This window comes from Ziziphus jujuba, chromosome 8 (assembly GCF_031755915.1).
Source record: "Ziziphus jujuba cultivar Dongzao chromosome 8, ASM3175591v1".
In the NCBI taxonomy this organism is placed as follows: domain Eukaryota; kingdom Viridiplantae; phylum Streptophyta; class Magnoliopsida; order Rosales; family Rhamnaceae; genus Ziziphus; species Ziziphus jujuba.
Genome location: NC_083386.1, coordinates 21,515,301 through 21,527,951, shown reverse-complemented (window position 1 = coordinate 21,527,951; position 12,651 = coordinate 21,515,301). Strand labels below are relative to the sequence as shown.

The following is a 12,651-nucleotide window of genomic DNA, read 5'->3' as shown; positions in this document are numbered from 1 at the left end:
TAGTCCTTATTATTCATGATGCATAAAAAAAAAAAAACAAAAAAACAAAAAAAAAAAAAAAACCAACCTCACCCCTCATAAACAAATCCAAAACAAACCCAATCTACTGTTCTACTGTTCTTCTTCTCATCCAATTCAAATTCAAATGTAAAATAATAATAATAATAATAATTAGAAGTAAAAAATAAAAAATAAAATCCAATGAGTCTAATATTCTTCATCGTAATGGTATGTGATAACCAAAGGACTCTCCTTTATTTAAGTTTTTTTTGCGCCCCAGCTCAATAGATCAATTTAACAACCCATGCTTTTTATTTATATTTTTTTTAATAAAAAGGAAGGTTTCTTATACATACAAATCCCAATATCTGGACGTCCTGATTATAGCCTCTATGGAATCGAATCCTGATATAGATCTATATATCTATCTATATATATATATATATATATGAAAATTCTATGGTGAGGACGGTCCGTATAAGAACTGCAGTATTAGTGACGGTTTTTTATAGTATTAATGACGGTTTCTTAGAAAATTGTCACCAATACTATGAAAAATCATCACTAATACTATGGTCTGCATAAGCACCGTCCGCATCATAGACGAACTGTATATATATATATATAGATTTTATGGTCAAAATTGACCGGGTAAATTTTCATATGAATTAGGAGCAAAATCGATGCAAAATTGATATTTTTTAGAAAAACTGATGTTTTTTTTTTTTTTTTATGTAGCATATGCTTTTCTCCAGAGAGGAAAGCCGATATTTTTTTCTTGTATAATATCTACTTTTCGTGGATCCGTATAAAATTCTATCGGGACAGTCCTAACCATAGAAGAACTCATGTATATATATATATATATATATATAGAGGATATTATCACATAAAATCATCTATAAACTATATGATTTGTGATAACTTGATCCTTAAATTATTGTTTTTAACAATTAAATTTTTAAACTCATTGAAATCAATCACCATTGGTCCCAAAACATCAATTCCGTTAACATTGTTAACAGCAAAAACATGTGAGAGGCACATGCCCATTTGTCTTTCTTACAGTCTACTGTTTATGTGCTGTCTATTTCCCAGCACACCATCTGCTTCCTTTTAAGCTTTGATGGCTTATTTGTTGCATTAGCATGGGCAAGCCAAACAAATATATTAAAAACAAAAGAATAAAATGCCAAATGATATTTAAATTTGCTCAATAAAAAATAAAATAAAATAAAATAAAAACATTAATTAGATATTTATAAATCTTTTCCTGAATTCTAACATCATGATCATGATCATAGTCATTGCCTACTTTCTCAACACCAACCCAATTTTCAGAGAACATTAAAACCTGCAGTGTGCTACATTTAACAGCACTTTCTTTGGAAAAAAAAAAAAAATTTCTTTAAAGTTATATATATATATATATATATAAAATATATAAAAAGTATTCAACTTTATCCTCATCTGTTATTCTCCCAACAAAGAACTTTGTCCTCATCTTTCACTATCTCATATAAAGAATACGTATACAGAGGCTTTTGTCTTATTTATGTCGGCAAACACAGGCTTTAATTTTAGTCGGAGGCTTTCTTCCATATCACAAAATCTTAACTGTCGTAGACTGACGCTTTTTTTAATACCCAATTCATATTTCTCAACTTTTATTACATATTGAAATTCAGATAAAAATTGAAAGTTTAATATACAGTTGCTTGCAGAGCATATTTTACAATGGTCAAACTCCAAAATTAAAAAGGAAATACTTATGATTATGGGTTGATTCTTCTCATTAATAACTTCATAAGGTTCCATCAAATTAGGATTAAGCTTTAGTTTGCTTATCTGATATGTGCTTTGATCTTTCTGGCTAACAACTTCGTGAGGTTCCATTGAAAACAAAAAGAAATAAATTTTAATTTGCTTGTTTGATCAATCACACGCTATAATCAAAATCCTAAATCTTTTTTCCCCAAATTTTCTTTCCTGTTTACAAACGGAAATATAATGTGAGGGACAGAGAAATATGTTAGAATGACCTTCATTGTCCTTGTCAAATGGGCACATATTTTTTCTGTTAACAATATTAATGAAATTGATGTTTTGGAACCAGTGGTGATTGATTTCAATGAGTTTAGAAATTTCATTGTTAAAAAAATTAATTTAAGGACCAAGTTGAAAAATTAATTTAAGGACCAAATTGTCACAAATCATATAGTTTAAGGACTTTATGTGATAATATCCCTATATATATATATATATTTGTATTTTTTTTTTCTTTTCTTTTCTTATACAAATCCAATCTCCTCTCCAAATCTTGCCTATCCATTGACGAAGGTTTCCCAATTTCCACCAAAGAATCCCCCTCAAATTCTCATAACAATCTCCAATATTCATAATCCAGAAAAGCAAGCACTTTAATACCCAATACCACAAGAGAAAAGGAAACAGAAGTTGTCGAGAATGCTAGAGAAAAAACAAAATCGCATAATTTTCTTTTAAAAAAAAAAAAAATCGTGACATAATATTTCTTTTCATTTTATTCAAAAACGAACAATTTGGAAGGGAGAAAGAAAGCAAAAAATTAGGGTATTCTGCAGATTGGAAAGACCAATTAATACAGTGAAATTGGGGTGTGTTAGTAAGACACCGTGGGTTGGATTAAAAAACACGAAGGCCTATTAGCTATGTAATCCATCTGCATCACCAAACACAACATTGCAGCCAAACGTGACCTCACACTTTGGAACTTGGAAGGGATTCCGGTGGCTTTATGCCCTTGCCGATGGTGAGTGAACACATAACACAGTCGAGTAGCGAATTCATGACCTGTGGCATATTGGACATGGATGGTCTCAAAACTACCCTTATGCTTTTCTCTGTTCTTGATTACTCCAAGTCCAACACAGCTTCTATTTCTTCCACCTGTAACCATGACCACATTCCCAACATCAAACTTAACTTGATGAAGTTAGTGATCCTGTTGGTCTCCATGTCCAGCTTGATTTTGTCATTAGCCTTGTTCAGAGAGGATCAAGACATTGGATTGTTCATCCATCATAGGTGTTCAGGTATGGTATACCCTTTTCACCAAAGGGCACAGAGTGGAATTTGCATAGTTTGAAGTGCACAAAACAAACCAAAAACCACATATATTAGTTAACATTGTGAAAAGTTGGATACATCCCTATATTTAACCATGATACAACTGGGTGAAACATAAGTAATAACATGGTTGAGTTGCAACTCCAACTTGTCTTATTGTGCATCAAGGAAACAGTAACTCATCCCATTCATAATCAACAATGAGAGAATAATAATAATATCCCTTCTTCCAGATACTAAATTAATTTGTTCCCTAAAAGAAAAAAAAATAATAATAATTAGAAGAAATTTGAAGTATTAATGACAGCGACCATAGTCTCTTCATCTCTGAACTCTGATTGAGTGCGAACCGACCCGACACTTCGTATAATAAAGGAGATGGGAATTTTTTTTATTTTTTTATTTTGGGAATTGTTACAACATCTACCAAATTAATAACATATGGTGAGAATAATATTTATATTTCTTATTTATAAGATGATAAGAATAAAATATAGGAACACCCAAGAGGGTGGATCAGTGGTAAGAAATAAAAAAAATGGGGAATGTATGATACCAGCAATTTATAATTTTAATGTACTTATCATTTTTATAATTTATAATATATTTTTTACTAAAAAGAATTATAATAGTTTAAAAGATTATTCAATTAATAAAATATTAGTTTAAGTCGATTTTAGTAGAAATATGGTCACAAGTTTACTCTTTTTAGCAATAGATCTACTATTTAAAATTATAAGATAACTTTTCTCAAATATATATATATTTTGGCTTTTTCTAGGTCATATATATATATATATATATTTTTTTTTTTTTAAGGAAAAAAAAATTTTGAATGGAGATTTAAGTCAGAATTATTGTAAGAAAAATAATAACAATAAATCAGGCCTAAACCGCCACATCACCCTGACAAACATATGCTATTCGCTTTATGACTTTCTTTTTAAAAATTTTTTTTTTTTTTTGGGAGAAAAAACCTTTTTTGTTGAACTTTTCAGGCCTTAAATTGTTGTCATTCTTTTTGTCTGCGTTTCTTTTGGTTTGTTTCTCATAGAGCAAGAGAGAGAGAGAGAGAGAGAGAGAGAGAGAGAGGAAGAGGAAGAATGGAGAGAGCGATGGTCGTGGGTTTGGTCATAGTGTTGTCCGTGTTGGTCCATTCAGATGCCGCCGGAGAAGAATGTTTTGATGTTCGTCAACATATTTCCACGGTTACCAGGTTTCTTTCATTACGAGATTCCACTTTTTTTTTTTTCTTTTTTTTTTTTCTCTTTAAATTTTCCCCTTTTTTTTTTTGGGTTACGATTTTTATATTAATTCTTGCAATAAACAAGTGCCAAATTTATTTAGGTGTTCTTGCACGGTTTTTGTAATTTTATGGTGCAGATACGGTGTCGTCAAGGATGTTGCTGACAATTCCTTTGTAGCTTCGGAAATTCCAAATGGATGTACTCCTATCCACCTCAACCTTGTGGTAATCTTTCTTTCACAATTTTATTTCTTGGGATTGTTTTCATTTTTCCATGCCTAAGCCTAACTATCTGTAGGTTTCGATTTATATATATATATATATATATATATATAAATGTATGTATATATGTTAACTTGAAAATGAAATTGGAAGAATTGTCTATAATATTAGCTGCCTGGCTTTCTATATTGGACATTTCAAGGAGACAATTTCTGTACCATCATTGAGAAAATTGGAAATGATTGAGACTTGTAGACAACAGAAAAAGTCCTGTTCAAAGACTCTCCCCCGAATCCAAAAAGAAACAAAGAATTAGATTTATCAGGAATGGAAATATTGAATTTTTTACATCATAGATTCTTGTTTTGTAGAGAAAGATAGTTTATATGCTAATATCAGTCCCTTCCATCCTGTTTCAGTAGCATTATATATTAAATCAGTGCATTGTGAAATTGGGATTAGGCATGTAAATATTTTGATGCATGATAAACTTGAGAATGATCTATCAATCCATCCTAATTCAAAGTTTAGCCTGTTTTGGCATTTGGTATCAATGCATTTCTTTTTAAGTTTCTAGAAAACTTATGTTTTCTAGAATTTTAAATTAATGCCTTAGTGAAAGAGTGGGAGAAGTAGTGATTGTAATGTTACTTTGTTTTCTCAGTCAAGGCATGGAACTCGTTCTCCTACTAAGAAACGGATTAGGGAGTTAGACAACTTGGCAGCTCATCTGGAACTACTTTTGAAAGATGCAGAAGAACAAAAATTGTCTTTACAGAAAATTCCTACCTGGTTACGCAATTGGAAATCTCCTTGGAAAGGAAAAGTGAAGGGTGGAGAATTGATCAGCAAAGGAGAGGACGAACTGTATGATCTCGGGACCAGGATTAGAGAAAAATTTTCAGATTTATTTAATGATGAATACCACCCAGATGTGTATACAATGAAAGCAACTCAGGTGAGCTGTGTTTGTTTTTTCATTATATAAAGTAGCACGTGCTTTTTTCTTTCTATAATTTTTGAAATAATGAAAAATTGCTTGAGAGGTTGATGGATATATTCAGTGTGCTGCATGATATATGTACTAGTTTGGATCTTTACTTTTGGATTGTCTTGAGAAAACCATTTTCTTGTTTTGGCATGAGGCCTTGATTTGATCAAAGTTCATTGCATTGTCTGGTGATAGTGGCTTTTGAATTTTCGGATTGATTTAACCTGTCAGCTTATACATCTGTCCATTCTTTGACGGGATAGGTTCCTCGGGCATCGGCTAGTGCCGTAGCATTTGGCATGGGGTTGTTTTCTGGGAGAGGAAGTCTAGGACCAGGGCACCATCGAGCTTTTGCTGTAAGCACTGAAAGCCGTGCAAGTGATATATTCCTGCGGTTTCATGATTGTTGTGAAAATTATAAGGTAATTTTGCAGTCTTGATAACTTTTTTCTTTGGTTTCAATGCATGCACAAACAACTATAGAGCATTGATGTTAAGCAAACGATGATCATAACTGGTCATTAAAAAAACTTGCTTTATGCTAAATTTTACATATCATGAAAAATATCAAATACCTTCTCTATAGTGGTTCTCCTATGATTATTTTTGTACGTCAATCTGATTTAATATGTAAACTATTGGTTCTTAGTTCTTAGTAAAACATCTCCACATGTGGATGACTGGTAAATATTGTTTTGTTCATAAGTTTTTAAGCTATTAGGAAGTGGGTGTATATCAAGTCAACTCAGTGAATAGTTGATAGCTGGGAGGAAAGCTGTGATGTGGTGCTTTATATTGTTGAGAATTATTTACGGATGCAGGACTTCAGGAAACGTCAGGAGCCTTTTGTTCATAAGCTTAAGGAACCTTTCTTTGATGAGATCACCTCTGCTCTAGTGCGGCGCTATGAGTTGAATTTTACAAGGCAGGACACCTCTTCTCTCTGGTTTCTGTGCAAACAGGTGATCATATTCTTCTCTTTTTGTGGTAGACACGAAATTTGTCTTTGATTAGTTCTGAATGAATAATTACTGTAATCAATATTGACTGTTTTTGTTATCTTCCAACGTGGTGGCAGGAAGCATCCTTGTTGGATATAACTGATCAAGCTTGTGGTCTTTTTAGTCCCTCTGAGGTATATGGGATTCATTATCATCTATTCTTATGTTTGATTTATTTTTTATTATCTCAGATTTATGGAAACTGAAGATTGTTCCCCTGATAATTAACAAAGGATGCTGTGCAACTTTAGTATGATGATATGAGAAACTTAAATTTGTTTGACTGTTAATTGTAATATCACTTAATACTGTATTGATGATTAACAAACTTAAAGCACTTTAGGAATAAATCCTTATCTTTTAAGTTGTCGGTTTGGGGACTAGCAAATTAGGTGGTCAGACTTACACCAACTAATTGTATGTTGTTGTATCTAGTAACCTTAATAAGTTTTTTATTTTTTTCTATTTCTCTTTCTTTTAAAATGTTTACAATTCAGTAGTCAATTGAAAAAGGCATTACTTCTCCAAGGTTTTTCTGCTTATTTTGCTTATTCTGCTTGCAAATTTTTCTTTGTTTAGGTTGCTTTGCTGGAGTGGACAGATGATTTGGAAGTGTTTATATTGAAGGGTTATGGTAAATCATTGAATTATCGAATGGGGGTGCCATTACTTGAAGATGTTGTGCAATCCATGGAGCAAGCTATTCAGGCCAAGGAAGGTGAAAATAAATATCCTGGTTTTCTGTTCCTTTACATTAATGTGCTTCTGATTTACCCTTGGGGGGGTTCTTGTTTCTGTTCTCATTCATGCCTCCTAATTTATGCACTTAGGGATTCGGAAATTTTGTATGTAGTGTAGTTTCATTGTTGCAATTTTGGTATATAGGTATATAGAAGTTTATCTTCTTGTTGTAATGGGTGCTGATGCTTCAACCTCTAAAAGCAATGTTGTGAGAGAAGTATCATACTTGTATGACTGTTAATGTATTAACTATCATCATTGTAGAGAACCATCCTCCTGGAAGTTATGAAAAGGCAAGGTTAAGGTTTGCTCATGCAGAAACTGTGGTTCCATTTTCATGTCTGCTCGGACTTTTTCTTGAAAAATCTGGTGAGTGATTTCACTATTACATTGTTAACTTTCTTGTAGGAGCTGAGTGAGTTTTAATGGTAACCTGCTCTGGACACGCTTTATGGTCATTGATCTAGCTTCTTCCTTTTCTTTTTCTTTTTGGCTTTGAAAAGAGGGAGAAGGTCATCCATGTAACTTGTGCTGTGTGCTATCTTTCTTACTATTCGTGTTTCTAAACATTTCAGAATTTCAACAAATACAGAGGGAACAACCCTTGCAACTTCCTCCTAAGCCACCCCAAAAAAGAAAATGGAGGGGAAGCACTGTGGCACCTTTTGCGGGGAATAACATGCTGGTTCTATACAGCTGTCCATCTAATGCTAACACTTCAAGCAATTACTTTGTGCAAGTACTGCATAATGAGCATCCCATTCCAATGCCAGTAAGACTCTTTTTTTACCTCTACCATCTTTTTGCTAATCACCTCAGAACACTTTTTTTTTTGCCCCTTCTATATTTAGTTTTTGGAATTTGAGTCTGATTTTTACGTTCAAAATGTGCTGGGGGCAGCTTAATCTCTAGTACGAATTATTCTATCAATTTTTTATTGTTTTTGTTATTATTTTTTTTCATATGGAAGGTAAACATTGGTTAGCGGTTGCAATAATAATTATGTTGTACCCCTTTCTAATCTATCCTTGTATTGAACTCTTTGTGTTTTGGTGAATAGGGTTGTGATGGTTCTGATTTCTGCCCGTTTGAAGATTTTAAGGTACTTTTATCATCCTACTTCAGTGAGTAATGGATAGGATCCTTCATGTCATGCTCATTGATTGATGCTTGTATGCTTTTCAGGAAAGAATAGTTGCTCCTCATTTGAAGCATGATTATGATACAGTTTGCAATGCAAATGTGGAAACAGAAGTGCAGATGCCTGCAACCAGTAAGTTATCTCTACTGTTCCGTTGGCTCTTGTCAATCTTCTCGCCGGGGAAAGACGATAAACGGTCCCAAAAAGATGAATTGTAGTTTGTTTTTTTACAAGAAAGAAAGGAATATTTCTTAAATGCTTTGTATCCTTATTGGGACTGCCTTGCATGATTTTCAGCTACGACCAGCTCTTCCTTCTAGCTGACCTGACTTCCACTCTGGATCGATATCATTGCTAATTTGGAAACCTGTTTTGTACCCCGTCTGAGTTTTCAGTTACGAATTACGATCCCTTTGTCTCAGATCGGAATTTTGAAGTATCAGGGGCCAGGGATAGAGTTCTTAATTTTGCATTTTAATTTGTCTAGTAGTTTTGCTCCTGGCACAAATTTTACTGGCTCAATGGAGTAATGTGCTCGTGGAGAGAAACATGGTTGTATTAAAACTTATTTTGTCTGCCTTAGGTCATATTTGTTGTATTCGTAGAAAGTCTGATATCTATAGATTTCATTCTCCTTTAAAAATTCTTAAGTGGCTTAAATCTTTTAATCCACAAATCAACAGAGCGTTTTTTTAGTTGCTTTGGTCAAAAAATGCAAAGCAAGCGGTCATAATGTCATGCAATGTTAATATGTAACAAGGATAAAATTATTAAAAGAGGCTTTGCTAGTTAATATGTTTCGTCTCCATCAATTTAATAAGCCCATTTTACATTTAAAATCAATCCGAATCCATTCGAAAGAAAAAAATAATAATAATAATAAAAAGAGACAAAATTCAAACTCAGAAAAAGAAAACACTACGCAACGCGTGAAATATTGAACTTGTCACTGTACAGGTTGTTCTGTTCTCATTTATGTTTTGTTTGTCAGCAAAATCAAATGATGGTGTTAGATTAATAGGTTCTTAAACTTTTCCAACCTGCGCGCTTTTCATCCTTCTGTTTCTCGAGAAACAGATGGGCTAGAAAAGAAAATTTTACATATTTTTATGCATAGAACTGACGCATGCATACACGACAGTCTCTTAAAAACTAATTCTTCTCTCTTTGCATGTGTATATTTTCATGTCAGTCTCTTAACTAGCTGCTTCGTAGATAAAATTTTATTCATACAATCAAGGAAGGGATTCAAGGCTTCATGTATTGGAATGGTGGAGGAACCATCTTTCTTCCTTGGCAACCTGCAAAGGTACCGAGACTGGCAGTCAACTCCAATATATCACCATTTATTATGATTGATAGTATTCAAGGTGTTAGAAAGACCGTTTCTCAGATACCAAACATTGTATTAGGACTAAGGAAACCTACCCCGAAAGTTTCTGAGCTCGAGTTCGCGCCGCTCTTGAACCATTGCACAGCAGCAACACATGAGGTGAGTTAAGTAGTCATCACATGAACCTCCCTACAAAGTAAAAACCGGCCGGTTAAGGGGACAGTAACTCAGCAATTATCCCTCGAAGAACTCTTGGACAAAAACTAACCCGAATACCTCTATATTAAAATGTTCCCGCAACTTTTTTCTGATACAGCAGCTGTAACAGCAACAACCTCCAAATACTGAGTATCCCATTAGGTTATTTATTGCTCGTTCACGAGCTGCAAGTGAAAATGGGGAAAGTGATTAGGACTCTTTACTTTTAAGCATCATTCAGTGATAACAGAGTGTATGATAAAATATTGACTTTGCTTACATATTTTTCCTTCTGTCACTACGTTAGCTATCCATGAAAATGTTCCGCAGGGGTAGAAAAAAGTCTTCAAACCTATAGTTATTTACATGAGCACAATAGAGTATGATCATTAATAATGTGGTTTCCATAACCAATATTAAATGACACAATCGGCAATATAGAATTTGATTCAACAAATAACTATTATGAGGAGTTTAAGCGGTTTAAAAACTCACTAAGACAAGGCTCGCTGCAACAACCGAAAAGATCAGCCTGCCAATCTGATTGAACTTCATTCTGCGTCTTTAATCCAAGGTCTTCATGACTAGATTTTGCATTGGTTATGTACCTATATCGTTGTAACATAATCATAGGTGAGGGGTTATCTTCTTTTTTATTTATTTATTTTTTTTATTCTTTTTATTTTTCAATTTATTTTCCTAATATAATTGAAGCTCAAACTTGTCAAGAACTTACCCTGATATTGAATAAGTTGGTTCATTGGCAACAAGTTTATGAACATTTTTCGCTGGAAGAACATTGACAACATTGTCTGTCACATCAATAAGATGTTCAATGACTCGGCATTGATTGGAATCATTATTGGTTCTTGATCGTTGCAGCTCAATATTGAGTTTCTCTTTCTCCTCCAGGAGTGCCTCATGGAAATCCATGTCAGGGTATTTGCGAGACAGAGACTTCTCCAATATATCTGCATCTTTCGTTGTTCGATCACGTTTTAATACAACGTTCTGTGCCTCAACATCCTCTTCATCAAGACTATAATCTCTTTGGTCCTTATCCACAGCTTCCAATCCTTCCTCCAGATTCTGTCTTTCATTGTTATGCTACTAAATTAGTTATCCATGTAAAATCTCTATACTAAATTAAAAATTTATAAATATATATATATATATATTGAAAAGCTTTCGCTCTTAAACCAACAGAAAGTATAAGCCAGATAATTGTAACGTAGTAAAATTCAATTTATAATCAGTAATTGATATTCCCCACTTTTTGTTTTCAAGGACACAATTTTAATAAAAACATTGTTCCTAATTCCACAAAAAAAAAGAAAGAGAGAAAAAAAAAAAAAAATATATATATATATATATATATATGTGTGTGTGTGTGTGTGTGTGTATGGTGTCTTGGGTCTATTACCTAGCCGTGGAAGAAAAAAGGAAAGGTAAGAGAAAGCAAAGCTTTATTCAAATCTTATGATTACCTACACACGACTGTACCAAATTTGACAAGCTCGACACATTTTACAAATAAGTACACTTGTCAAACTCATATCGGTTAGACCGACACTTGCTCAGGAGTGTCTACAGTGGTCCATAATCTCTATATTTGACTGTAATATTTTCACACCATTTTTTAATGTGGATTGTTGTGATGATAGAACGAGCTGATATGGACGGCCCAGATTCACAGGAACTTTTTGTTCGCTTATATCGAAATCCATGTTCCGAACAAAGAAAAGAACATTAGGACCCAGTTTGACAAAAACTCACTAAGAAAATAGCTAGAATCTTCAGGACCCTGGTTTTCTTCATTATTGTCCTCGTAAGAAGAAAAGGAGCATGATTTTTCTCAAAGTTTTCCAATGAATAATTATTAGACTTTTGCAAATTGGTCCTCAATTTCACTAGATAAACAACAATTTAAAGACCAAAATGTACTAAAAATAGAAATTTCAGAATTATAAAATAATTAAAGGATTAAAATAATAACAAGGGGGTGTCACAGACATGGTCTAAATTATTGGGTACACGCACCTGCATACGGAACTCATGGACGATCGAGATCAAGGGCACGAGTCTAAGGTAACGATCAATCTCAGCCTGAACTTGGCGGAATCGATACACTACACTCCACCCCATAGCAAGCATATACAAGTAACTATTATCCCTGCAGCTCTGTACCAACTCAAGCGCTTTCTTCAAAGCTTCCTGTAAACCATCCAAGGGCTCTTTGGTCGCCGGAAGGTCCATCAAATCCGTCTGTTTCAGCTTCTCCAGCAAGTTCCCGATTATCCTCACGTGCTCCGCGAGTTGCTCGCAGTTCCGCCGGTGCGATATGGCGTTGCGCGCCGACGATACAATCATGTTCGACAGCGTCAAAGCGTCCAGACCTGAAACCTGAACCAAGTTCTCCATGGAATTTGATCATGAACTGGAAGCACTTTTTTGACTTTTTTTGTTTATTTCGATTTTTTTTTTTCTTTTTTCTGCTTTTGCTTTGTTGAAAGGAAGGAAAAAAATGGAAGTGGTGGTATTTTGCTTTTTGTGTGAGAAACTGCCTTTGAATTCTTTTTGCTTTGGAACTAAGGAAATGACTGATGAAAATCTGTCGCAGTAAACCAGAAGTACCAATGCATTAATTTGTGTGCCTCTGGCATAATTTAT

General features: G+C 33.7%; 2 protein-coding genes across 3 annotated transcripts; one reads left to right on the top strand and one right to left on the bottom strand.

Moving 5' to 3' along the window:
• The first annotated feature begins 4,058 nt into the window (after window positions 1–4,058).
• Window positions 4,059–9,100, top strand: LOC107413891 (uncharacterized). 2 transcript variants are annotated; one of them, XM_048470151.2, is made up of 12 exons: window positions 4,061–4,324; window positions 4,492–4,579; window positions 5,241–5,534; window positions 5,831–5,989; window positions 6,389–6,529; window positions 6,646–6,702; window positions 7,148–7,286; window positions 7,574–7,678; window positions 7,885–8,081; window positions 8,370–8,411; window positions 8,495–8,582; window positions 8,748–9,100. In XM_048470151.2, exons 1-12 carry the CDS (start codon window positions 4,212–4,214, stop codon window positions 8,768–8,770), a joined length of 1,446 nt encoding a protein of 481 aa, XP_048326108.1. In that variant the 5' UTR covers window positions 4,061–4,211; the 3' UTR covers window positions 8,771–9,100. The 2 variants fall into 2 exon arrangements, with proteins under 2 accessions (XP_048326107.1, XP_048326108.1); XM_048470150.2 differs by having other exon boundaries at window positions 4,059–4,324; window positions 8,495–9,100.
• A 257-nt stretch (window positions 9,101–9,357) lies between these two features.
• Window positions 9,358–12,651, bottom strand: LOC107413897 (protein MID1-COMPLEMENTING ACTIVITY 1). The gene is made up of 7 exons (XM_016021952.4): window positions 12,022–12,651; window positions 10,718–11,070; window positions 10,477–10,589; window positions 10,262–10,333; window positions 10,060–10,166; window positions 9,879–9,972; window positions 9,358–9,751 (listed from the first exon to the last, which is right to left on the bottom strand). The coding sequence occupies exons 1-7, from the start codon at window positions 12,400–12,402 to the stop codon at window positions 9,699–9,701; spliced, it is 1,173 nt and encodes a 390-aa protein (XP_015877438.3). The 5' UTR covers window positions 12,403–12,651; the 3' UTR covers window positions 9,358–9,698.

Coding starts and splice junctions, on each gene's coding strand:
- LOC107413891 (XM_048470150.2), top strand. CDS start 4,212: ATGGAGAGAGCGATGGTCGTGGGTTTGGTCATAGTGTTGTCCGTGTTG. Junction 5,535..5,830: donor ATACAATGAAAGCAACTCAG/GTGAGCTGTGTT, acceptor TTGACGGGATAG/GTTCCTCGGGCATCGGCTAG. Junction 6,530..6,645: donor TCTGGTTTCTGTGCAAACAG/GTGATCATATTC, acceptor ACGTGGTGGCAG/GAAGCATCCTTGTTGGATAT.
- LOC107413897 (XM_016021952.4), bottom strand. CDS start 12,402: ATGGAGAACTTGGTTCAGGTTTCAGGTCTGGACGCTTTGACGCTGTCG. Junction 11,071..12,021: donor TCCATGAGTTCCGTATGCAG/GTGCGTGTACCC, acceptor AATGAAAGACAG/AATCTGGAGGAAGGATTGGA. Junction 10,167..10,261: donor AGTGACAGAAGGAAAAATAT/GTAAGCAAAGTC, acceptor TTTCACTTGCAG/CTCGTGAACGAGCAATAAAT.